Here is a 24,710-nt window from a genome sequence, read left to right as displayed (position 1 = left end):
ATTTTCCCAAGGATGGAGCCCATCTGTGTTAGTGACCTTGGGCCATGACCTTGGGCCAGCTCTCATTTGCTCCTCTGCAAGCTGAGGACAAGGACATCTACCTCGCGAACATTAGAATTCTGTCGGGACTACTGAGTAGACATATTTTTCAGGGCACGTTACCATTTCAAATGGCATGCAAATTTGTGCAAGCCTACATTTTCACGGTCCAGGTAGAATCTAGTCAAGCTTATCCCCAGAGAAAGCGGAGGAGGGAACAGATTGATGCAGCAGGGCCGGCTGTGTCCAGCGGTCCAGACCCTGCCCTGCAGTCCTGCGGGAGACGGGGGCCTGGGAGCCCGGCAGGGTGAAGGGGACCCTGCCGCGTTCCGAGGCTGAGCAGCAGAGTGGAGGACACAGGCGGGCGAGGACAGACCAGGGCTTGTGGCACCGTGCAGGTCCAGGCTTGGCCAGAAGGTGGCGTGGTTGGGAAGACAAGGCGTGTGGACCCGCAGAACGGGCTGCAGGGGTGGGTGCCGGAGAGCTCGATGGCTGGGCTGTGTGTGGCCTGAATCTTCCATTGCCTCTCTGTCTCCCGGGCCCCTCCTCAGCCCTCTCCTCAGCCTCGGGTGATGTGGGCGCCTCCTGGCTTTTCTTCAGCTCTGCACATCGAAGACTGTGGATGACCATCTGACTGAATATTGTATGTTCTGATCGTACTAGGATTTGAACTCAAGGCCTGTGCTTGCTAGGCAGGTGCTCTACCACTTTAGTCACAGTCCAGGCCCTTTTGTGCTGGTTATTTTGTCAGATAAGGATTTGTGTTTTGCCTTGATGGGCCTACAGCACCACCTATAAAAAACAGTAATACCTAAGAGACAGTAGCCTAAGAGACAGTGCCTAAGAACATGAGTGGGGATGAGGGTAGCGCAGGTTCCTGGTAGGTCTTTGTGAACGGCAGATGCATGTATGTGAAGAATGAGGGGCTGTGTGGCGAGTGGGCCGCATGTCTGGGGAGCGGTGAGGGTCTGAAGTAGAATAAGTTAACTTCTAGGCCATTGGTAAGGAGAGATGGGTGTGCAAGATGGATGGATGGGCAGATGGATGAATGGATGGTTGGATGTGTTGATGGATTCCTAGGTGGATGGATGAGTGGATGGATGGATGGATGGATGAGTTGGCAGATTGATGGATTGAAGGATGGTGAGTGGAGGAATGGATCAGTGGATGGAGTGCTGAGTGGATGGATGGATGAGTTGGCAGATAGACGGCTGCTAAGTGGATGGATGGATGGGTAGATGCTAGTTGCATACGTAGATAAATGCTAAGTGGATGGGTGGATTGTAGGTGGATGATCGTTTATGGGTGGATGGATGGATAAGGTAGGTAAATGGTCAGACAGATGAACAGAATATGGAAGAGCAGGCTATACCTTGGGAAACTGCGTGGGTCTGAGGGTGGAGAAAGGAGCCAGGCAGCCCCCTGGGAGGGGTGAGAGGTGGGACTGGAAGACAGCCCGAGGGAGCACGGGTGAACCTCGTTCCCGTCACCCCCTCCGAATGGGAGGCAGCCCTCCTCCCGAGTTGCCACGAGACCCGGCGTGGCCTCGGCGTTCATTCACGGGAGCGCGCTCAGAGGCTCCCGGGCCACGCCGCCCTCCCTCCCGTCGGCACGTGATCACGGGGCGCTTGTCGTGGGCAGGAGCCGTTTCACACGCAGCAGGGGTCAGCGCCGCGAGCACGCGCGCAATCCCGCCGCCGTGTGGGGGCCCCGGTGCGGCTTGGCACGCTTTTCTCCTAAACCTCCAGCTGGCAGAGCGTGAGCTGGGCTCGGTCCCTTACCCGCTTGCTCCCGAGCACCGTGTTGCACACCTATACCCGGGGCGTAGGGCTGCCCCTCGGGACCCGGTCCACGTCCTCCCTGTCCTCCACGAGCCGAGAACAGACACGGGAGCAGGAGCAGGGCAGGGTTCTCGGCGTCTGTGATCACGTGGAGGGAGCTGCTGAGCCCCTGTGTAGCCTTCTCCACCGGCAGCCCCTTCTCTGCTGCCTGCTGATACCCTCTGTGGCCAAGCTCTGCCCGTGCAGACCTTCGCGCACACGCGCACACGCGCGCACGCACGCGCAGCCCCACCGCCGTTCTGGTCTGTTTCACCCGGAGCGCTCGCGGGCCTGACTGCTCCACTGCTGCTTCTCTTCCCTGGGTGAGCAAGCCTGCCAAGGTGGGCGAAACCACTGGAGAAGAAGCCTTACTGGGGCCTGATGCCGTAACATCCGGTGTTTCCATGCCCGGGCATCGCGGATGCTTCCTCCAGGCCGCTCACAACGCGGGGCGGAGCCGCCTGCTGACGTAGCCAGAGGTGGAAGGAGGCAAGGGTGTCCCCTCGTGTTCCCACCAATCATGGCGCGACTCATTATGCAAATGAGGGATTATGTTTCCACCAATCGTGATGCAGTCTGCTATGCAAACGAGGGATTGTGTTTGCACCAATCACAGCTCTGCTGTTGGCCCAAAATCCAAGACCAGTTGCTAGGCGGGGGCAGGTTTCCTGGAGTTGGAGCCTGCTTTGGAGGTTGGGATGAGGGCAGTCAGCTGCCTGGTTCGCGGTCCCGGGTTCCTGGCCGCTGGGGCTCTGGAGGAGGGCCTAATCGCCTCCCCAGCACCAACACGTCTGTGCCACTTCAAAAGGAAACCAGTAACTCTCCACAGAGTGCTTGCCACAAAGGCCGATCGGTAGCAGTGCTGAACACTGGGCTCACGGTGCTCGTCTCTGCCCCAGGGAGGGGGGGGCCGGGCCCCTGTCCCCTGTGGTTTATAACCCACTCAGCCGGGGCTACTTTGTCATCACTGCCAAGACCAATCAAGACAGGCCTCCAGAATGCTCCAGCACATAGAGACAAACGGCTCACAGTCTCCCCTCGCGGCGGGGCGCGGGCACGGAGGGGGGGGTCCTCGGAGCCTCCCCACCCGGAGCCCTCCGCGCCCCCGTGGCCTCCTCCCGTCCCGCAGGGAGGTGGACTGGGTGGAGGCCCACCCCAGTGACCTCATTTTGCCCGAGTTACCTCTGGAAAGGCCCAGCTTCCGTGACGCCGCGGTCGGCGGGGCTGGGGTCCGAGGGCCAGCCTACGCTAGGAGGGCACAACCCGCGTCACGCCCGCCTCGGAACTTCCCTGCCCCCACCAGGCAGGGAATCCGCCCGGAGCAAGAGAAAGCTCACCACCTGGTCGGGCTGGGCGATGGCCCATCTTTTTTTTTTTTTTTTAATAATTTATTTATTAATTAAACAAATTTTGTTGACAGGGTGTTGTGCAAAAGGGGTGCAGTTACATAGTAGGGCAGTGTGTACATTTCTTGTGATATCTTACGCCCTGTTTTTCTTTCCCTTCCCTAGGTCAGGTAGACATATATACAATACACAGTGTACCAAGAACATACAGAGTAGCCACCGTGGCCTAGGACTTTCACCGAGGACTTTAAATGTAACGCCAATAATAGAGTTTGCTTATCCTTGTCTTATATGAACGTACACACATAGCTTTTGAGCTATTGTGATCCACTGAGAGGTCAGTTTTTGACCTTTATATGTTGAGTACTTTTTGGTTTTAGTTACATAATGTTGGGTCGCTGCCCCAATCCTGTGGGAAATACCATTTGACAAGCAGTTTTTGGTTTCATAGACTTGGTCTCTACTGTCTCTCCGTCTCCCTTTGTTAACAGTCATATATCAGGGAGATCATGCCCCTTTGTTTTGTGTTCTAGGCTTGTCTCGCTCAACATTATTTGTTCGAGTTCTGACCATTTCCCTGCGAATAACAATATTTCACCATTCCTAATCGCTATGTAGTATTCCATTGTGTATAAGTACCATATTTTTTTGATCCATTCGTCTGTGGAGGGGCATCTGGGTTGTTTCCATATTTTGGCTATTGTGAATTGTGCCGCGATAAACATGGAAGTACAAATGTCTTTTTGATATCTTGGGACTTGCTGTTTAGGATAGATGCCTAGGAGTGGTATGGCTGGGTCATAGGGTAGGTCTATATTGAGCTTTTTGAGAAACCTCCATACAGTTCTCCAAAGTGGTTGTACTAATTTGCACTCCCGCCAACAATGGAGAAGGGTTCCTCTTTCCCCACAGCCCCTCCAGCATTTGTTGTTGCCTGAGTTCAGAGTACAGGCCGTTCTAACTGGGGTGAGGTGGTATCTCAGGGTTGTTTTCATTTGCATTTCCTTTACTGGCGATGGCCCATCTTGATCCAGGTGTCCCCAAGTGAGGACCTCCCCTCGCCCACTCCTGTGGGCACAGACGCCTCAGCGTGGGGCGGCACAGGTGCCGGGCAGCCTCTGGCTGGGGCAGCCCCGCAGCCCTGCCCCCCTGGAGGGCAGTGCCCGGTGGGGAGCAGGCCGGGGTGCCTCTCCCGGTGGGTCCTGCTGGGCCCTTGTCCTGGTCCCCGTGGCCTGGCCCCGGCACCTCCGGGCGGGGTGCGGTGGCGAGGTGGGCTTCCTGGCTGACCGGGAGCGTCAGCAGCAGGCGGGGACGGTGGAGGGTGCTGGGGTCAGGCCTGGAAGGCACATGGCCGCTCCAGGAAGCGGGGGGGGGGGGGGCTGCTGCCGGGGGTCCGTCTGTCGGGTGTGACCGTCAGGTGAGCTGGGGCTCAGTGGAGCAGGACGGGACGGGACGGGACGGGACAGCAATTCCACGGCTCTGCGTGCTGCTCTGCTCTGCTCTCCCCGGGGGGGGGGGAGGGGACGGGGGACCAGGTCAGCTCCCCTCGCCGTCACCCCGCGCAGGGCCTCTTCCTGTCTAGCTGGCTGCCCTGGGTCCCCTCGGCCGCCCAGGCCTGTGGCTTGTGCCCCGCAGGGCTGCCGTGAGCCCCCCGAAGCCGCAAGGATGCGCAGGGGGCCCGGGCCGCGGCCAGCCCCCCTCACGCCCGGAGCCTCGGCGGCTGTGGCTCGGGGTCCGCGCGGTGTCCGGGTGGGTGCCCATCGGGGCGTCCTGCCGAGCCCCGGCCTGTGCTGATTCCAGGGTGCTCCGGGGTCGTTTCGGGGCCTCTCACCAGACGCCAGGCTCAGGATGTGAAGCAGCGTTAGCCACCGGCCCGGCGCAACCGAGTCCTGGGGCGCGAGCGGGGGGGGGGGGGGCAGTCCTGGGCTAAGCGTGAAGATGACTGAGCCGGCCTCCTGTGGGGTGCAGCCCTCCTGTGGGGTGATTGCCCTCCTGTGGGGTGCGGGCCTTCCTGTGGGGTGATTGCCCTCTCTGTGGGGTGATTGCCTTCCTGTGGGGTACGGCCTTCCTGTGGGGTACGGCCTTCCTATGGGGTACGGTCTTCCTGTGGGGTACGGTCTTCCTGTGGGGTACGGCCTTCCTGTGGGGTGCGGCTCTTCCTGTGGGGTGCGGGTCTTCCTGTGGGGTGATTGCCCTCCTGTGGGGTGATTGCCCTCCTGTGGGGTGATTGCCTTCCTGTGGGGTGCGGGTCTTCCTGTGGGGTGATTGCCCTCCTGTGGGGTGATTGCCCTCCTGTGGGGTGCAGGCCCTCCTGTGGGGTGCGGCTCTTCCTGTGGGGTACGGCCTCCTGTAGGGTGTTGGTCTTCCTGTGGGGTGATTGCCCTCCTGTGGGGTGATTGCCTTCCTGTGGGGTGATTGCCTTCCTGTGGGGTATGGTCTTCCTGTGGGGTACGGCCTTCCTGTGGGGTGCGGCTCTTCCTGTGGGGTGCGGCTCTTCCTGTGGGGTGCGGGTCTTCCTGTGGGGTGTGGGCCTTCCTGTGGGGTACGGGTCTTCCTGTGGGGTGATTGCCCTCCTGTGGGGTGATTGCCTTCCTGTGGGGTGATTGCCCTCCTGTGGGGTGCGGGCCCTCCTGTGGGGCTGTGGGGTGCGGGCCCTCTTGTGGGGTGCGGGCCTCCTGTGGGGTGCGGGTCTTCCTGTGGGGTGATTGCCCTCCTGTGGGGTGCGGGTCTTCCTGTGGGGTGATTGCCCTCCTGTGGGGTGATTGCCCTCCTGTGGGGTGATTGCCTTCCTGTGGGGTGATTGCCCTCCTGTGGGGTGCGGGCCCTCCTGTGGGCTGTGGGGTGCGGGCCCTCTTGTGGGGTGCCGCTCCTCAAGTCCAGGCCTGGCTCCGCCACTGTGCCCATGTTCTCACTGTGGACGCACAGGTCGTGCTGGACACTATGGAAAGTTAATTTCTTGTTTCTTCCCGTGTGGGGTGATTCTGGCTGGCCTGGGGGACCCCCAGGCTCCACTGGCAGGACTTTATTCCGGGGCTCCTTCAGGAAGAACACCCTGGGAAGCTCTGCCCCCCCTTCCCTGGGAAGGTGGCCCCCGTGTCAGTCAGTGGGCAGCACCCCTGTAGGGCGGCAGGGCCTGGGGACCTGCGCGCACCCCCTCCTCCCGGGCTGACCCCGCACGGGGGTGCGGGCAGAGGCCTCCCGCTGGGCACAGATGCGCCGGGCGCAGCCCCATGCTGCCGTCTCCAGGGCAACCCCCTCCCCCCCCCCCCGTGATGCTCGAAACACCCCGCTGCTGCCAGCCGTGGGCGCCGTGCCTGGCTGTCCCCCCCTCCCCTCCCCTCCTCCCCCCTCGCCCGAAGGGGCGTCCCCCGGGGCCGCGGCGGCTCCCGCCCAGCCCGCGAGGCCCAGCGCCCTGCACAGCCCCGCCTGCTCCCCGAGGGCCTGACGCGGCGCCCCGTCACGGAGCGCCCCCCTCTTTGCTGGTCTGCCTCCCCGGCCCCGCCCTCCTCCTCCTCAGTGCCTGCACGCGGACGACGCTGGGAATCCACTCCTGCCCTCGCAGAACCGCGTCCGCCTGCGCCGCGGGCAGACAGGGCTCCAGAGGCCGGGACTACAGGAGGCAGCGAAGGTGCCGGGTCCTCAGGGCAGAGGGTGGCGGCCCCCGCGCCAGGAGGGGCGCAGGCGGGGCGGGGCGGCCGGAGTGTGGGGCGCACTGCCGCTGCGGGCGTACAGCTTGAGGCTCAGCGCGAGGCCGGGCCTCTTGTGCTGCGGGGGGGGGGGGGGGGGGACGACGGGGAGACCGAGGCGGTGGGAGGTCCTTCCTGGGCCCCTCTGCTCATAGACTGACCCAAGTAGGGGCAGGGAAGGGGTGCGGCCAAGGTGTGTGTGGGGGGGGGGGGTTGTGGTAAAAGCAACATGGTTCTGGGCACCAGTGGCTCACACCCACGATCCTAGCTCCGCAGGAGGCTGAGATCTGAGGGTCACGGTTCAAAGCCAGCCCTGGCAGGGAAGTCCAAGAGACTCTTATCTTCAATCAACCAGCAAAAAGCTGGAAAGGAGCTGTGGTCCGAATGGCAGTACTCCGGCCTTGAGTGCAAGAGCTAAAGGAGCGCATGAGGCCCTGCGTTCAGGGCCCAGAACCGGCACAGACAAGTAACTCGCGATATGGGCTTCCAATCTGTATTCTAGACACCCCAAAAGCTGAGATCCGGAGGACCGCAGTTTGAGTTCAACTCAAGCAGAAGAGTCTCTGTGACTCCCCATTGTCCAAATAACCAGCGAAAAGCCAGGCAGGAGGCATGACCGAAGGAGTAGAGCACCAGCCAAGTATGAGCCGAGCCCTGACTTCAAATCCCCACACGCCTGGCTCGGTGGTGCTGTGGACGCAGGCCCCTCCTCTCGGGCCGCCGTCGGGGGGAGGCGGCCGTGGTCCGCTCCCCGGTGGGCCGGTCCACGATGACTCTCTTGTGTCCGGGCCTGGTGCCGCCCTCTCCACTGTGCGTGCATCGACTCACTCACGGGTTGCAGCTGGGGTGCGGCAGGTGACATGGGTCCTTCCAGAGGGGTCGGCAGCTCCGGGGTCTGGGGCTGGCCGACGCCCAGCTCCGGGCGGGGCCCCGCCCTGGCCCCCAGGAAGTTCCTCCCGCCACACGCAGCTTCGCACAGGCCCCGGATGGTGCAAAATGATTCACTTTCAGTGAGACACGGAGCCAGATGCAAATAAGTTAAATATTGCTGGTTTGGGGTTCTCGTCACATTTGTGAATATTGCAGGAAAACATTTACTCGCCAAAATTGCACACAGTAGAAAAAAAAATGACTCCCCTTCGTATGTGGCGCAGCCATTAGTCTTGCGTGCTCCTTGCCTCCTCGGCCTGGCCCGGAGACGGGGTCGCCGCCCAGCTCTGGGGACGGGAGACGCTGCACCACGGGTGCTTCCCCCCACGAAGCACACGCAGAAGCACGGCTTCCCCGTGATGAGGGCTTCTCTTCTCGTTTCCCCACCTCTGTAAGGTGCTCGTAGGTGATCGGCCTTGGGGAGGTGCCCATCTTCCTTTCGGGTTGGAGTTGGGGTTTGGATGCGCTTTCATGGCCTCCGGGAGCGGGTTGCTGCTGCTGTTTTCGGTGTTTCTGGGAGCAGAACCCCGGGGCCTCGCATTCGCACCCAGCTGCTTGAGCTTGAGCTTGCTTCCAGTTTGTTTTCCAGATACGGTCTTTCCCCAAGGCCAGCCTCCGACCTTGAAGCCCCTGTCTCTGCCCCCCCCCCCACATTGCTGGGATTACAGGCATGGGCCACTATGCCTGGACTGAAGACTTTCTGGAATCTCCTCACTCAGTCACCTCATGTGGCTGTGCGACGGGAAATCAAGTTTGCTCCCTAGCCAGCCCACTGGGCCTCCAAAGGCATCGCTGTGCCCTGACACGGACCCGGGAGCGTTCTCCGACGGCACCCAGTGTGTCCTGCCCCCTCCCCGGCTGCCACGCTGACCGGCCGCAGGGCCCCGTGCGGGTTGTGTGGCTCACAGTCTCCCGCGACAGTTCCTCAGGGCCTCGAGCTCAGGCGCTCTGGACCAAGCTTAGAGCAAAGGCAGTGTGGGCGGCTTGGGGAAGATCCGAAGGCGAGCAGGGCTCCAAGGTGGCTGGGTGACGGGGACTCTGCGGACATGGTAGTCCTCACACGCATGTGCGCGCACACATACCGAAACCCGCCAAGCTGGTCTCCAAACCAGCCGGGAGCCGGGACACTGGGGACACTCCTGGCAAGGCAGGGTTTGGTGTGGGTTAGTAAATGCTTTTCCTGCCTACTGGCCAGGCCCAGTGCTAAGCGTAAGAAATCAGCATCTCTTACCCTATGCCTCGGGGCCAGAACAGTGCCAGCAGGCAGGGCCTGTGGCTTGTCAGTCGGTTTCCACATGGACCGTGGCTCTGTGTCTGGCTGTGGCGGACCCCATGTAGACCCTGGCTCTGTGTCTGGCTGTGGCGGACCCCATGTAGACCCTGGCTCTGTGTCTGGCTGTGGCGGCCCTCACGTGGACCGTGGCTCTGTGTCTGGCTGTGGCGGCCCCCGCGTGGACCGTGGCTCTGTGTCTGGCTGTGGCAGCCCCCGCGTGGACCGTGGCTCTGTGTCTGGCTGTGGTGGCCCCCACGTGGACCGTGGCTCTGTGTCTGGCTGTGGCGGCCCCCGCGTGGACCGTGGCTCTGTGTCTGGCTGTGGTGGCCCCCACGTGGACCGTGGCTCTGTGTCTGGCTGTGGCGGCCCCCGCGTGGACCGTGGCTCTGTGTCTGGCTGTGGTGGCCCCCACGTGGACCGTGGCTCTGTGTCTGGCTGTGGCGGCCCCCGCGTGGACCGTGGCTCTGTGTCGGGCTGTGGTGGCCCCCGCGTGGACCGTGGCTCTGTCCCCCTGCACATTATGTTCCCACCACGCCGACTGGGGTCCCGCAGGGAAGGCCTCCCCTGCAGTCCACACACAGTGGCCACCAGGTGAGGGACTCCGTGAGGCCCCAGGGCTGCTGGGGACTTCATCAGTTCCATTGCTGCACGAGGACGTCCCGTGCTCGCTGCTCGTGGGGTCTGGCCGAGGGGCAGGGCAGCTTTGTGTTCTGTGTTCTTGTCCAGAGGCTGACTGGGGAGGACGCCCAGCCCACTGTCTCTTCACAGAATGCAGACCCCTGAGTTTGTGGAGCTGAGGGCCTCATCCTTCTGCTGGCTGGAGGCTGTGTCCCCCCACCCAGCCCACCCCAGCGCCTTGCTGCATGGATCCAAAGGGTCTTCTTATTTCACCCTGCCATCAAGTGACAGATCGGGAAGGAGAATCGCTGGTCACATGGAAGGTGGCCACGTGACATGAAATCCCGCATGGCCTCTACTTTCTTCCAGTCTCCACCCCGTTGGGAGTGAGGCTTCCATCCCCCCACCCCACCCCCACCTGCAAGGGGAGGGACTCCCGCTGGGACCTGACGGCCCGAGGCCCTCTGGGTGTCTGCTCGGTGCCTGCCCCAGGACCCCGGAGGGGATCACACTGTGGGTGCTCAGCACAAAGCCCCCTTGAGAAAGAGCTGGGCGCAGCTGTTCACGCATGCTGCAATCCCAGCCTCTCAGGAGGCTCAGAGCTCCAGGCCAGCCCAGGCTACACATTCTCAAGACCCCAGCTCTGCCAGTCAGTCGCGGGGTGTGCCGTGTGCCCCCGTCATCTTAAATAGGAGGGTAACACTCCGGGCCAGCCCGGGCATAAACACAGACTCAGAAATAACTGAAGCCACAGGGCCGGGGGCATGTGGCTGGCGTGGCCTCTGGGAACAGGGGTGCAGGGGACCAGGCGGGAAAGGTCAGGCCCCGGCTTTGTGCTGGCTGGGGGGACGGGGGGGTTATCAACCACACAGCTTCCTTCTAGAAGACTGCTCCCTCCCAAACCTCTATGTCAGGAGACCCAGAATCTTCTGGGCCTCGCTGTGCCTTTGCCACTTCCCAGGTGTGATAAGTTCTACCTTGGGGTGTAGAGCGTTTCTAACAACTCTGACGAGCCCCGGAGACGGATGGGAGCCCCGGAGACGGATGGGGGACGGTGGGAGCCCTGTGCGACCTCTGACCTCCAAGAAGCCGTCCCTCAGCCGACTCGTGGCCAGCTCTGGGGCTCTCCCTGCTCACGGACACCGAGTGCCCGGGTGTAAGGCTGCCCTTACCCTTACATGAAATACGTTAAAATGTCCACATGCACAGAGTTGCACAACTCCTCAGCGTGACACCATTTACCTGCCATGCTCAGGCCCGGGTGTAGGCGTCTGAGACAGAGATGGGGCCCAGAGCCAGGCGGCATCCCGAGTTCCACAGGGGGCGGTAGGCCACTGATTGGGGGGGGGGGTGTGGCACCACACCCTAGGGCAGCGGGAGAACCATGAGGCACTGCCAGGAGTGCGAGACACATTTCTTGGGGCTCCCCAGCAACGACCCCTCCCAGGACACAGTCACCAGCCACCCAGCCTGGCACAACTACGTGTCTACCCTCAGCCAGCAGGCTCAGGCACTGCCCGAGCATAGGACAAACAGGGGCAGAGTGGGCGGGGCTCCCAGGGTGGGCCACGCCCTGCCCTGCCCCCCTGTGCCACTGGCCACGCCCACCCTGCCCTGCCTCCCTGTGCCACTGGCCACGCCCACCCTGCCCTGCCTCCCCACTCATTGACCATGCCCACCCTGCCCTGCCTCCCTGTGCCCATTGGCCACGCCCACCCTTCCCTGCCTCCCTGTGCCATTGGCCATGCCCACCCTGCCCTGCCTCCCCACTCATTGACCACGCCCACCCTGCCCTGCCTCCCCACACTCATTGACCACGCCCACCCTGCCCTGCCTCCCCACACTCATTGACCACGCCCACCCTGCCCTGCCTCCCCACACTCATTGACCACGCCCACCCTGCCCTGCCTCCCCACACTCATTGACCACGCCCACCCTGCCCTGCCTCCCCACTCATTGACCACGCCCACCCTGCCCTGCCTCCCCACACATTGACCACGCCCACCCTGCCCTGCCTCCCCACACATTGGCCACGCCCACCCTGCCCTGCCTCCCCACACATTGGCCACGCCCACCCTGCCCTGCCTCCCCACACCCATTGGCCACGCCCACCCTGTCCTGCCTCCAGGCCGCCTTCAGGGAGTGGCGCTTCCCTGGTGAGACTCCCGAGGCCAGGGCCCCACCGAGGGACCACACCCGTCCTCAGAGGTGACCTGCACACTTGGAAGTCTCTGTCGTCCCCCCCCCCCCCCCCCGCCCCCTTCGCATGGCCTGCTTCTGAGCGAGTGAGCGAGCGGCGGCCGAAGTTGTCTCTTTGTTTTCAACACAGCGGGCAGGTGTCGGGAGTGGCCGTGTCTGTGCCCGGGGCCTTCGCCATCCCCGAGGAACCCCACAGACGGCCGCCCAGACGCGGGTAGAGGAAGGGGCAGGGTGTGCTGGGAGGCCCTGGTCGTGGTGGGGGAACCCCTGGTGCGGCGCCCTGGGTGTAAGTGGGTGAGTGCGTGTGTCACCGGGAGCTCCAACCCAGCCCTGTGTCCTCTGTGCCACGAGCTAGTGTGTGCACGCACAGGTGTGTTCATGCGCAGGGGGCGCGGGCAGGCACGCGTGCATTGTACAAGTGCATGCGTGCGTGTCCGTGTGCACACACGCCTATCTGTACAAGCACCCGGTTCTGCCCGTGGCCACGCAGGTAGGGTCGGGTGTCGGGCAGAGACGCCCCCTGCCCCCCCCCACCCCGGCCCGCAGCCCTGGACGCGCACCTCGGTGCCCAGGGTCACCTTGGGGGGGGGGGGCTGGGAGCTGGGGTCCTCTTCCCGTGCTCCTGGGGGTTCGGGCTGTGCCCCGGGGCCCCCGCTCTGGGGTGAGGAAGGGCCTGGTCCCCGGGGACGCACCCCGGAGGCCGGGACGAGGCCGGGTCCCGTGCGCCCGCGGGCCGCAGCCCGGCGCTAGGCTCCCGTGGAAACCCTCGCTATTTTTACTCCCGTCTCTCCGGCTCTGCCTCCCACGGCAGCCGCGGCGCGCAGCCCCCCGGGCCCCTCGTGTGCAGGCTATTTTTATGACCCTTCGGTGTGCTCACGGATCGTGGCAGGAAGCTGCTCAGCCCAGGGGTGGCCCCGCGCCCGCCGCCCAGTCGCAGAGGTTAGACCTGGGGGGCCGGACCCGAGGAGAGGAGTGCAGTCACCCGTCTCTTCAGTGTGGGCCGGCGGGCCACGCCCCGTCCCCACCTGCGCTGAGGTGGGAGGGACAGCAGTGGAGGAAGAGCCCCAGGTCCTACGCCTGGGTCCCCAGTATCTGGCCCGGTGACTTCAGGCTGGTCACTTAACGTCTCTGGGCCCGGTGTTCTCACCTTTGGGTCTTTCTAGAGCCCATGGGCGGGCTCGCAGCACGCCGAGGGCCCGGGTCCCCTGCCACCCCCGGCAGTGTTGTCAGAGCCTGGCGGGCAGCGTCTTCTGCGATTGTTGTCCTTCCCTAGCGCCGGCGCCGCGGTCCCGGCGACCTTCTCTAATTGGTTTTCACTCCCGACCACGCCACCCTCCCGTCTTACAAACCGTCCATTCTTCCCCCCCCCGCGGTGACCAAGACAGAGCGTCCCAGTGCCCCGGAGGTCGGACCACAGACCCCTGGTGAACTGTGGCGCGGAGGGGGGACGCTCCAGAGACTCCGGACGGCCCCTCCCTGCCCTTCCCACCCCTTCCCGGGACAAGCGGAACAGTCTCGCACCGTCGCCAACTCTTTCCGGTCTATATCCCGGCCAGCCTGCGGCGAGGCGAGGGGGAGACTTCCGTGAAGGTCACGGGGCGTGCCCGCAGCACGAGGATCGGAAGCCCGGGCAGCCGGCTCTCGAGGCTGGGGCCGGCAGTCCGGAGCGGGGGGCCAGCGGGGGCCTTGTCTCCAAGAAACAAGTGAAGAAGATCGCTCCCTTCCACTGAGTGTGAGAACAGAGTGACAGGTGGCACAAGAGGAGAGGGGAGGGCTCCTGCTCAGCTTCTCCCTCCTCAGGACACGGGGTGTCAGGAAGGAGACAGCCCCGGCCCCAGGCCCAGCCCCCCAGCCCCAAGCCCCAGCCCACAGGGGTGGGAGCAGAGCCAACTCGAGAGCCCCCCCCCCCCCCCCGCCAGCAGGACAGATGGCTCATCCGTCGGAGTCCTGCTGGGGGCAGCTGTGGCCAGGACCCGTCTGATTTCTCCCCAAGACGCCCCCCCCCGGTGGACCATGCCACCCACGTCTGTCCATGCCCCCCCCCGCCCCCGTGTAGCCCTCTAGGCCACGCCACCCAGCCGCAGGAGCTGGCCCGCCGCCTCGGGGATGGGAGCCTGCCCCTTTGCCTTAGCTGCTCGGTGCGGGGCCGTGGCCGCCGCTGTCCGCCAGGCAGAAGGCCGAGCACGGGGGGGGGGGGGGGGGCCCTGTGCGCTCCCCAACCAGAGGCAATTACTCAGGACAAGGACGGCCGGGCTCCCAGCGACACCTCTGCCCTGTGCTAATAGCAGGTTGAATCATTTTCCTCTCCCTGCTAATGGCATGCGTAATTACACTGGTTTTTCAGGCGTCCTTCACCCATACTTATTTAGACTAGTGACTGATGCGTTTCCATGGAAACCGGCACTAGGAGGAAAAAAAAAAAAAAAAGTCCCTGGTGCTGCGGGAAGTGGAGGACGCGGCGCCGGCTCCCGCGTACAACTTGTGTTCAAGAGCCGGATCCGAGCCCTGCGCGGATTTTCCGTACTCTCCCAAAGTCAAATCTGTGCGCCTCCCGCGGATTAAGAGCTCCAGAGCCTGCTTCTTCCTCTGATTCATTTTTTAAGAAATTCCCTCCGCCCGCCGGGCCCCCGGAGGGCCGCAACTTTTGCTCCCCGTCGGATTGGCAGACGGTGGCGAATGGGGCCGCGCGGGGCGCCCGGCGCCCCCATGGGCCCCGCGGAGCCCGGGGACGCGCCCTCGCGGTGAGATGGTCACGCCCCGGCTAGGGACGATGGCAGAGAGCTCGCGGTTCAGGAAGAAAGTTCATTTTGGAGGTACGGTTCCCGCACCCGGCCTGCCCGGGCTGGGCATGCCGAGCCTTTGTTCTCTGCCAGAGCGTGGGGGTGGGGGGGCGGGGGGGACGGAGTCTCGGCAGCCGGGCGGTGCGGCGTGTGGGCAGCCCTCCACCCCTGCACTGGGGGTTCGGATGGCTGACGGGGGGGGGGGGGGGGGTGGCCTGGGCTTTCCTCACGGGTTCGGAAGCTATTGTTTTCTTCATTGATTTATTTCAATGAGCTCCGCTGAGGAGGAAAATGTAGGTGGCTGGCAGATGGCCGGGGCGGGGTGGGGGGGGCGCGGGCCCCTCCCGTGGGTCCCCTCTGTGTGTCTCTGACTGGCCAGGCTTCGATTCCTGCTCAGCAGCGTGGAGGGTATGGAAGGGGGTGGACCGCACGCCATGCCGGGGAAGAGAGAAGGCGAGACGGCTCGGGACGCGGCCAGCCTGCGGGGGAAGCGTGTGCAGCGCTGCCGCGGGCTGGGGTTCCCCCGCCGGGGTGTGGGGGGGGTCTTCTCCCCTTCCTCTAAGGAGGCGCGGCCAGCTTGACTTCTGCTGCTGACTCCTAGGCCGGTGGACCGCGTGCTTGGCATGGGACACTGGAAAGGGAGGCCACACCAGATGCGTTTGTCTTGGCTGTCACCAAATGCTACCACCCCCTGCTCCCCAAAGGAGGGGCCAGCAGAGGGGCGGACTTGTCCTCAGGGGGCCAGCAAGGCTAGCGGGGCAGCGCTCTCTGATGGGGCCTCCCTCAAATGTACCTTGGAGACATGCAGAGAAATGTGAGCCATGAATCCCCAGAATCCTGGTGGTCTCTTGGTGAACCCCTCCCCCTCCCCCCGACCCCCCGGCCCGCAGCCTCGGGCTCACAACCCCCCCACCCCACCCCAGCAGGGGCAGGGGCAAGCCCTGGGGCCTGGTCTCCATAGTTACGGTTGCTGCGGGATGGGTGTGTCTCCTAGGTTTCCAGAACCCACCGTGGGAAGGCCCGAGGCCCGTGCCCCCCCCACCCCCCGCCCCGAGGTCTGGAGTGGGAATGTCCACGTCCCAGCCCCTGGGGCTGCGGCTTTCTTCCGCAGGACGGGCGGCTTCCTTGCGCTCAACAGGTCGCTCCCGTCTCCGTGTCCTAGTTCCCAAGGCTCAGCTGCCGGTGTCCTTAAAAAAAAAAAAAAAAAGATTAAAAAGCTAAAAAGGATGCTCCCGCCCCCAGTCGGTTTCTAGATTTAAATCGGGCTCTGCTCCCGGCACCTGGGCGCCTCAGACCCTCCGCCCCACCTCCCGGCGCTCCGGAGCCCGCCCGCCGGAAGGGGGCAGGGAAGGCCCGCCCAGCCCGCCCGCCCCCGACGGCAGCGCCCCCGAGCCGCGGCTCTGTGTGAGGCGATCCGATCGGCCAGGGAGGGGGGCCGTGGAGGGGACGGGCCCAGGACAGGCTCAGGGTGGTGGGGGGGGGGGGGAGCCGCGTGCCGGGAAGCTGGACGCGTCCGCGTGGGGAAGTCCTGCGCGAGGCGGGCCGGCGGGCCACGCCAGCGGGGGGCCGTGCTAGGGCCACCCCTCCCCCTGTACACACGCCCGTCACCACGTGCTCCCGGCGGGGGGAGGGGGGAGAGAGCCAGCGTGGGAGGCCGGCCTGGGCGCCGGCCTGCCCCGCCACGCCCGCCACGCCCGCCACGCGGAGCTCAGGCCCCCGCGCCCCGTTCCGGCCGCTCCCGGGCACCCGAGCTCCCGCCCGCCTCCTGGGCTCTTTTTTTTGTGTTTTTAAATCCTAATTACTACAGAGTAGGCACCGACTCATTGACACCCAACAGCTTTATTCATCTGTCCAACCGATTTGAGAGGGTGGTGCTTGGGACGGCTCCCCAGAAGCGGGAGCGTGGGGGCCCCCCCTCCCCGCGGGGCACCCTGGGCGGTGCCTGCCTGGGGCGGCCGGGAGGGCGGAGCGGGCCGAGCTCCCCCCAGGCCTCGGTGGGCGTGTCGCCGTCTGGCAGCCTGGCCGGGTGACCTTGGGGCGACCCAGTCGGGGGCCTCGGTTCTCTCCTGGTTCTCTCCTCCCCGTGACCGCTCAGGGCCGTGATGGGAACGAGCTGACAGTCAGGCAGTGGCCGTCATCCCAGGCCTCAGTTTCCCTAGGAAAGCAGGTCTTGCAAGGACGGGGCTCCGTCCCCGTAGGGCGACCAGTGACTGGACGGGACAGGGAGCGGCTCTGCGGCCAGGACGGCGTCCGGCTGTCAGAACCCAGACCTTAGCAGCCACGGTGTCCGTTCACAGCCTTCCCCACGGGCAGCGCTGCCTACCGCCTCCTCCCTGCTCGGCCTGCTCAGGGGGCCCTGCGGCCACTGACCCACCCCCCCACTCCAGACAGGGAGTGGGGGGCCCCCGCAAACCTCCTCCTCCCTGCTCGGCCTGCTCAGGGGGCCCTGCGGCCGCTGACCCCCCCCCCCCAATCCAGACAGGGAGTGGGGGGCACCGACCAGAGGCTGGGAAGGGAAGCCCCGCCCAGCAGGCCCTGCTCCCATCCCATTGGCCAGGGCTGGGCCCACCCACCCCGGGGGGGGGGGGAGAGAGGGGGTGGAGCCTGGGTCCCGCTTCCCCACCCCCTGGCAGAGAGAGAGAGGGCTGAGTGTCCGGGATGGAGCGTGCCCAGGCCCACGGCGTGTGGCATGCGGGTTCCGAGCCCGCGTGGGGCGGGGCGGGCCATGGCCGAGGCGGGAGGGCAGGGTCCGCCACCCAGCCGGCATGGGAGGCGGAGGGTGGCGGCCTGGACGGGGGCCGCGGGCCTGGCCCACGGGGAGCGGCGGTGGGTGACGGACGTGGGGAGACGGGAACCACGGTGGCGAGGGCCGTCCACTACCCGCCCCGCCTGAACGTGACCCGGAGATGATGCCCTATTTGTTCTACAACCCTCCATGACCCTCCCCACCGCCCAACAATGCTCCGTGGTCACCGGGCCCCGAGGCCCCCTCCTCCGCCTCTCGCGTGCGTCCTCAGGACAAGTGGCCTCCGTGGGTGGGTTTGTGGTTTCCGGGCTCACGGCAGTGAACCACGAAGGTGGATTGGGGCCCTGGCCCCAGAGAAAAGAGCGGGAGCTCAGGAAGGAGGGCTTTGCACACAACCCCAAGCGGTTCTTGGTTTCAGGAAGCCACCTGTCTCCGAAGAGACCGTCGCTGTGTGAAGCTCGTCGTAGTCAAGCGTCCCTGGCGGAATCCCAAGGTCCCTGCCTCCACCATGTCCGGGCTGCTGAGTCCGGCCCCAGTCTGGCTCTAGATGGCATACAGTTTGTGTGGAACCTATGCACACCCTCCTTTAGATTAAATTGGTTGACCGCTGACTTAGGTATTATTTATTTCTCTTGCCTGTGTCAGGACTTGAACTCATGGCCTCCAGCTTGCTCGTCTTGCTTGTTTGGCTGGTACTCTACCACTTAATCCGTGCCTCCCACCTGACTTGGGCTGATGCTAATCGGAGATGGAGTTTCGAGGACTTTTCAGCTCAGGCTGGCTTTAATCTTCACTCTCCGCCTCCTGAGGAGCCTGAATGACAGGCGTGAGCCACCGGGGCCCTGTCCCCCCCCCCCCCCGACTTGAAATCCCGTGGGGTACTTAGGACCACTGTGAGAATAGCCGTGCACTGCCGTTCTGGGAGTAACGAGAAAACAGTCTGTTCACATCTGGATGGGCGCCATGTTTCCCAAATGTCTCCAGCCCCGGGTCTCGGGGATCTGCAGACGCGGAGGCTGGGGTGCGGCTTTAGGAAGAGGAGGCCGGGCGTCCGGGGCCCGGCCGCGTCCGGGACAGTCCACCAAGCAGCGGCATCAGGGCAGCGGGCCACCGGGCCGAGACCCAGTCAAGGTCCAGGAGCTCTGTCCCCGTCCAGGTGGGGACCTGCTCCCCCAGAGTGCCAGGAAGGGCTGGCACATTCGTGGGCCTTGCTGCCGGCCCAGGTGGGGCCACGCCCCGGCTGAGGCCGCCTCGAGCCCCGGGAGGTGACGAGGTGGGGGCCTGGCCGCCGCGCGGGCGCTACAGGGGGTCGGCCCCACGGGGAGATGTCCACGGGGAAGGAGCATAGCAAGCGCAAAGGCCCCGAGGTTCCAACCAAGTCGATGCAGCCGGAGTGGCGTGCGGGGGGCGGAGGGGAGGCCCTGCTGCCTCCTTGGAGCACATTCCGTGTATGGTGGACGCCAACGCCATTGGTGAGGAGAGGGGGGACGTGGGAGCGGGGAGCCAGGAGGCGCCGCTCACTGCCCGCGGTCTCCGCGCACTGCTTCCCCGCCATGGCCGAGCACCTGCTCTGTGACCACCGGGCCTGGCACGGGGTGCCCTGGGCCCGGGGGGGAGCTTGGCCTGGCGCCGAGCGGTTTCTCTGTGGCGATGGAGACGGGTAGGGACTCGGCCACGCCGGGTGGGTTTCCCCGGGCGCCAGGCAGGTCCGTGTGCGCGCCGCGGACTCGCTCCTGGCCTCTAGGATGAGGCCTCCTCGCAGACAGGCCCAAGGCAGGCTCCGCCCTGGCTTCGCTTGGTTTTCCCTCCGACGCCACTGCCAGGGCAGCCTGGGCTCTGCCGGGCTGCGTGGAGCCCGGTGAGGGCCACGCCGAGAGGGCCACGTGGGGTCTGCGCCGGCCACGCTGGGTAACGCGCGCTGCAGACACCACCGTGGCGGGCGCTGGAGGAAGCTGAGCTCGTGGTGGCGGTGGCAGTGGCGGTGGTGGTGATGGTGATGATGGTGATGACGGTTCTAGCGAGGGCGGCGGTCACGGTGCCACTCGGGACCTCTCCCTTCCCAACTCCCAGAGCGGACGCGGGGTGACGCGTGCGAATCGCGGGAAGGCTTCTCTTCCCCTGGTGAAACCTCCGCTCGCGGAGGGGAGCCCGCGGAAGCGTTCGCTGCGCATGTAGCATCGACCCGTCCTGCAGCGCGTGTAAACAGAGTTGCCGTGTTTACCCGTGTGCCCTGGGAGCCGATCCACTCCCTCTGCAGCTGTCTCTTCACCCTCGTCCCCGCCTCGGCTCTCACGGAATGGAGTAGGCAGGCTTTCTCGTGCTGCTTTCACACGTGTAGGATGTGCTCCAGGTGCTCGCAGACGGCGGGGCAGAGAAGGGCTCAGGCGGAGGCAGGGCAGAGGTGGAGGGCCAATGCCGGGGACCGAGGTTATCATCCGTAGCATTGTCCGTTTTTATGTTATTATTATCTATACCATGGTTTTATCCTATCTGTTCCATCTATATTATTATCTGTTTTAGTCCTGCGGCCCGACGATTGTATCCGAAGGGCCTTCTTTCTAGAACAGCGTAAGGAAAGGACAGATTGGTGTGATAGCAACCCAGCCTTCGGCAGGCTAGCTCCTGTATGATGTGCCGTGTTTCTTAAAGCATGTGCTTCTTGTTTCCGCGGTGACACGGCGCGATGCCTTGGTAACCGTCGGCGCGCGTCCGCCCCAGGCCCCTGGGCCGCGTGGCGCCTCCGGCGGGCGGCGCTGGACGGTCACACGGTGACCATCCCCACCCCGGTGCAAGGCGGACACCGGAGACAGCCGGCCTCCGCCTGCCGCTCAGCGCGCACACGTCTCCTGGGGGATGCGCCCCCGGCCTCGGGCAGCGATCTGAGGGGCGACGTGATCACCGGACGGAGGCCCTGGAGTTCAATAACGCGGGGCGCACAGGGGCTCCCCGTCGGGGTCCGTGGCGGCGGTGGCTGGTGCCACGGCTGAGCGGGGGGCCACGAGCATCACGCTGATGGGGAAGGAGAAGCGGAAGACGTGGAGAGGGAGGCGGGCGCGGAGTCTCAGGACCCCGCCCTGCCCGTCGGTGGAGGCCGTGCCGTGTCCGCTGCTATAAGGAAGAAGTCCACGGCGGCCCAGCCCAGTGCACTCCTCCTCCCATCTTGGCTCGCAACGGCGCCCTGCCCGGCCCTGCGCACTGTGCAGTACAGGACTCTGTGGGCGCCATGGACACCTTACTTGAGGACCGGGAGTCCTGAGCCTTGAGCAGGAAAAGGAGGAGGAGGAGGAGGACAGCTCAGCCTGGGGATCGCAGCAGAGCCCGGGTTTGGAAGTGCACGGCCCTCCCATTGGTGGGTACTCATCACATGACAGCATCCCGTTGCAAAGGCTGCTGGGAAATGTAGTCCCAGGCTCGTGGCTGCGCCCCGCCCTTTCCTCTCTGAGCGCTCTGTGCTGTAGACAGGGCGAATGCCCTCCCACCGCCTCTAGGCGGGAAGGATGCCACACCCCGCCTGGCGCACCCCTGTGCTCGTTTTGAAGTCCGGATGCGTGTTCGTGTTGAATTAAAGACCGTGCGTGGACCGAGGCCGAAGAGACTGACCACTCACTGGACAAGTTCCATTTAGGGTTCTTTCCCCAAACCAGGACGTAGGCAGGTGCCGGGGTAGGAAACCTCATTCGGGAGGAAGCTACCTGGGGAGTCCCCCGTGAGCGCCGCGTTTCCTGTGTTTGCCTCTCCTGCCGTCCCCTGGTTCCGTCTCCTGCGGGTTTGCGGGACGGTGGAGGCGTCTGGGCAGCACCCACAGCGGGGGCGATGGGCTGGGGCCGGGGGAGGGGAGGCCGCGCACGCCAGCCCTGGCCGCTCGGCAGAGCCGCCCCTACACCCGGCCCGGCCTGCTGGGCGGGGAACGGAGCCCGCTGACCCTCCGGGGAGGCCCTTCTGGGTACTCAGGTACCCCCATCCTACACTCAGGCCCGAGAATGGGGTCTCACCTCCCCGGGACGGCGGGCCTTGCGCCGCACGGGGCAGGCAGGGCGCCGAGAGCCGGCTCCACGCGCGTGCGCTCTGCGCGCCAGGGCAGAGCTCCTCAAGTGCTGCTTTCTCTTCCCCCGCAGAGACCCGCGTGGACCGCAGCAAGAAGCTCTTCCGGCATTACACGGTGGGCTCCTATGACAGCTTCGACACGGCCAGGTAAGAGCCCCCTGCGCCCCCCCGAGCCCCGGCTGAGGGCCCACGGTCGCCAGGAGCCGGCCGCGCCACGGGGCGCGCCCTGAGTTGGCCCTGGAGGGGAGATGGAGGCACCCACCTGCCGGGAAGACCTCGTGAACCTGGGGCTCTGGGCTCGCGTGGGCCAGGCCCCCAGCCGCCCGGGGGGACACGAGGCAGTCAGTCGGCTTGCATGAAAAGCCATGCACCTCTGATGGGCTGCGGGGTCCCCCTGGGAACCACATCTGCAGCGCCTGCGCAGGGGCTCTGTGTCCCTTCTCGTACTGACTTGCCCGGAGGAGGCCCGTGGGGGGGGAGGCCCGCGGGGGGAGGCCCGCAAGGCCCTCCGCGGAGCCCGAGCTCCACAGACAGCCTGAGAAGCAGGCCCGTGGTCCGTGGGCTGCCCCCACTCTTGCATCCCACGTGGCCCCCGGTGTGACACTCCCGTGTCCCTTTGCCGACCTCCTGGGCCATGAGGACGGCCTCCACATCACCTCCCCGGGGCGTGGGGCCTGGGGAGTCCGCATGTGATGCGGGGGACGGGGGACGGTCCCCCCGTGGAGGTCCTGCTCCGGGCGTTGCTGACAGCCCGCCCTGGGGCTTCCCAAGAGGCTGCCAGCCAGCAGGGACTGTCTGGAGAGGGCCTGGCCCACGACCCGAGGCTGCTCCCCGACTTCAGGGTGGGGGGGCGCAATTTTCTAACGCGCGGCTCGGTGACATCGACGACGCCGCAGCATGGTCACCCCGAAAAGCCCTGTCCCCCGCGCGGCGGGGCCTGCCCTGCATATCCGTGGGTGCCCCCGGCCTCCCGCCCGCGTGGACGGCCGTCCAGATGCGAGAATCGCCCGGCCCCCGCACCGTCCGCGCGCGTAGCCCGAGTCCCCGAGCGCCGCGGCGGCGTCCCAGCGTCTGCTCCGCTGCGGAGGTGCGGTGGCGTCTGTCAGCCCGCGTCGGGGCCTGGGTGGCCTCTGCCCCGTGGACGTTGTGTGGCACTGCGTGGAGAGTGCTCGCTCGGACCTGTTCTCGGGTCCCCCAGGCGTCGGGCTAGGAGCGGACCTGCCGCAGCGCGCCTCCTCGCTGATAGGCGACATCTGCGGTGCCTGCAAGCCCAGCACTCAGGGGACCCAGGCGGGGAGAGGGCGGGGCGGGGCCAGCCGGACTCAGATCAGAAGATAGGTGGACGGACGGACGGACAGACAGACAGGCAGAAAGATAGGTAGGTAGATGGATAGATGATAGATAGAAGATAGATATGCAGATAGAAGATAGATAGATAGATAGATAGATAGATAGATAGATAGATAGATAGATAGATAGATAGATAGATAGATAGATAGATAGATGGATAGATGGATGGATGGATAGATGGATAGATGGATGGATGGATAGATGGATAGATGGATAGATAGATGGATGGATGGATAGATGGATAGATGGATGGATAGATGGATAGATGGATAGATGGATGGATAGATGGATGGCCGACAGACAGATATGCCGCATTAAAAACCTCTCCTTCCAGGAGGAGCCGATCTCCCCTCGGGGGCAGCAAGCCTTCCCGCCCTCCCTTTCGCCTGGGGTGGGTGGGACTCGGGGCCTGACGCAGGCCCCACAGTGCCCCATAGCACCGTGGCCCGTTTCCACGTCCAGCTGACCTTGAAGTCCAGTGTGCCCCATGGCCCGGCGTGGCCCGGCGTGGCCCGGCCTGAGGCCCGGGTGAGGCCGGCCCGGCCCTGGGCGGTGTGGGGAGCGGCCTGGTCCGCTGCTTCCCGCCCGGCAGGGAGGGTCCGGGCAGAACAGCAGGCTCCACACAGGGCACTGGGCACGGCCACGGGAAGGCTGTGCGGGCGAGGGGCACGGGGCGAGATGCAGGGGGGGCCGGGGGGCGTGGGGGCCCCATGAGGAGAGGTGGGGGGCGGGGGAGCCGGTCAGGATGGCTGAGCGCTGGGAGGCGCGCCCCCGGGGAGGGCGACACCGTGTCTGCTGCTCCCTAGGGAACTCGGCTGGGGACACGGGGGTCAGCGTCCAGGCCGAGCGCCCTGGCGGGGCGGGCCGGCGGAGGAGCGGGGGACCGAGGGACGGGGGAGCGTGAGGTGCGGGGGGCAGCACCCCCAGGGCCCGGGCGGTGGGGAGTGGGGCAGGGTGGGCCTTGTCTGCCTTCTGTCGGGTTTCACAGGCGTGTCCTGCAGAGCTCTAACACTTGGCCTGGCAGGGGGTGGGGACCAGAGCTAGCACTTTCTAGCGGTGTCGGAGGTACGGGTGACCCCCCCCCGCCCCCACCCACGCCCCTTCCACCCCCGCCCCTTCCACCCGCGCCCCTTCCTGAGGCTCTTCCCAGAGAGGCCGGGCAATTCTCCGGAGCCGGCACAGCCCCAGGACAGAGAAGGTGCCCTGGCTTCCCCTCAGACGGTCACCTCGGTGGCTGGGTGCCCTTGAGCTGCTGGCTTCCCCTCTCTGGGCCCCGGCGGTCTGCGCATGCTCCCAGCTGGGCCCGTGCCCCAGTTCTGCTGGTGCGGCGGGTGAAGGAGGACCCTGACGATTCTGAGGCTTGGGACCAGGTTGCCGCTCTGAGCAGCGTCCCTGGTCGGATGCGGAAGGAACTGGGGGGCGGCCCCCCCCATCTCTCCGTGGGTGGCGGGGCGGGTGACCAGTGGCACTGTCATGGTGGCCCCTTGGGGGCTGAGGAGTCGGTTCTACGTGGTGGCGGTGGTGGGACTCGCATTCGCGCTCTCACTCGGCTTTTGCTCTACTACTTGAGCCACGGCGCCACTTCCTGCTGTTTGCTGCTCCCCGGCCTCTCCCTCCCCGGCCTCTCCCTCCCCGGCTCAGACTTCCATAGTTTATTTATTTGTTTTTACAAGAGCATGGTGTTTTTCTGATCTTTGTTTAGAGAGAGAGAGAGAGAGAGAGAGAGAGAGAGAGATTGACTGAGGTGGCTACCAGCGCCTAGGCCGGGTGGCATGGTGACAGGTGCCTGCCTGGCTCCTCTGTCCTGCCCGGCTCTGCTGTGCCTCTGGGGTGGGGGGCAGGGTCCCCCGCCACGCGTCATTCCCCAGGGAGCCAGCAT

The 24,710-nt window shown here is 65.1% G+C and overlaps 1 protein-coding gene across 1 annotated transcript in view; it reads left to right on the top strand.

Moving 5' to 3' along the window:
• The window catches only part of Shank2 (SH3 and multiple ankyrin repeat domains 2), a 221,363-nt gene that overhangs the window by 101,575 nt on the left and 95,078 nt on the right, over positions 1 to 24,710 (top strand). Inside the window, 1 exon segment of the mRNA XM_048359764.1 lies at positions 21,553 to 21,628. Coding sequence (XP_048215721.1) covers positions 21,553 to 21,628 — 76 coding nt within the window.

Source organism: Perognathus longimembris, chromosome 13 (assembly GCF_023159225.1).
Source record: "Perognathus longimembris pacificus isolate PPM17 chromosome 13, ASM2315922v1, whole genome shotgun sequence".
NCBI lineage: Eukaryota > Metazoa > Chordata > Mammalia > Rodentia > Heteromyidae > Perognathus > Perognathus longimembris.
The sequence above is the reverse complement of the archived record's forward strand: the minus strand, read 5'-3'. Positions and strand labels throughout refer to the sequence as shown.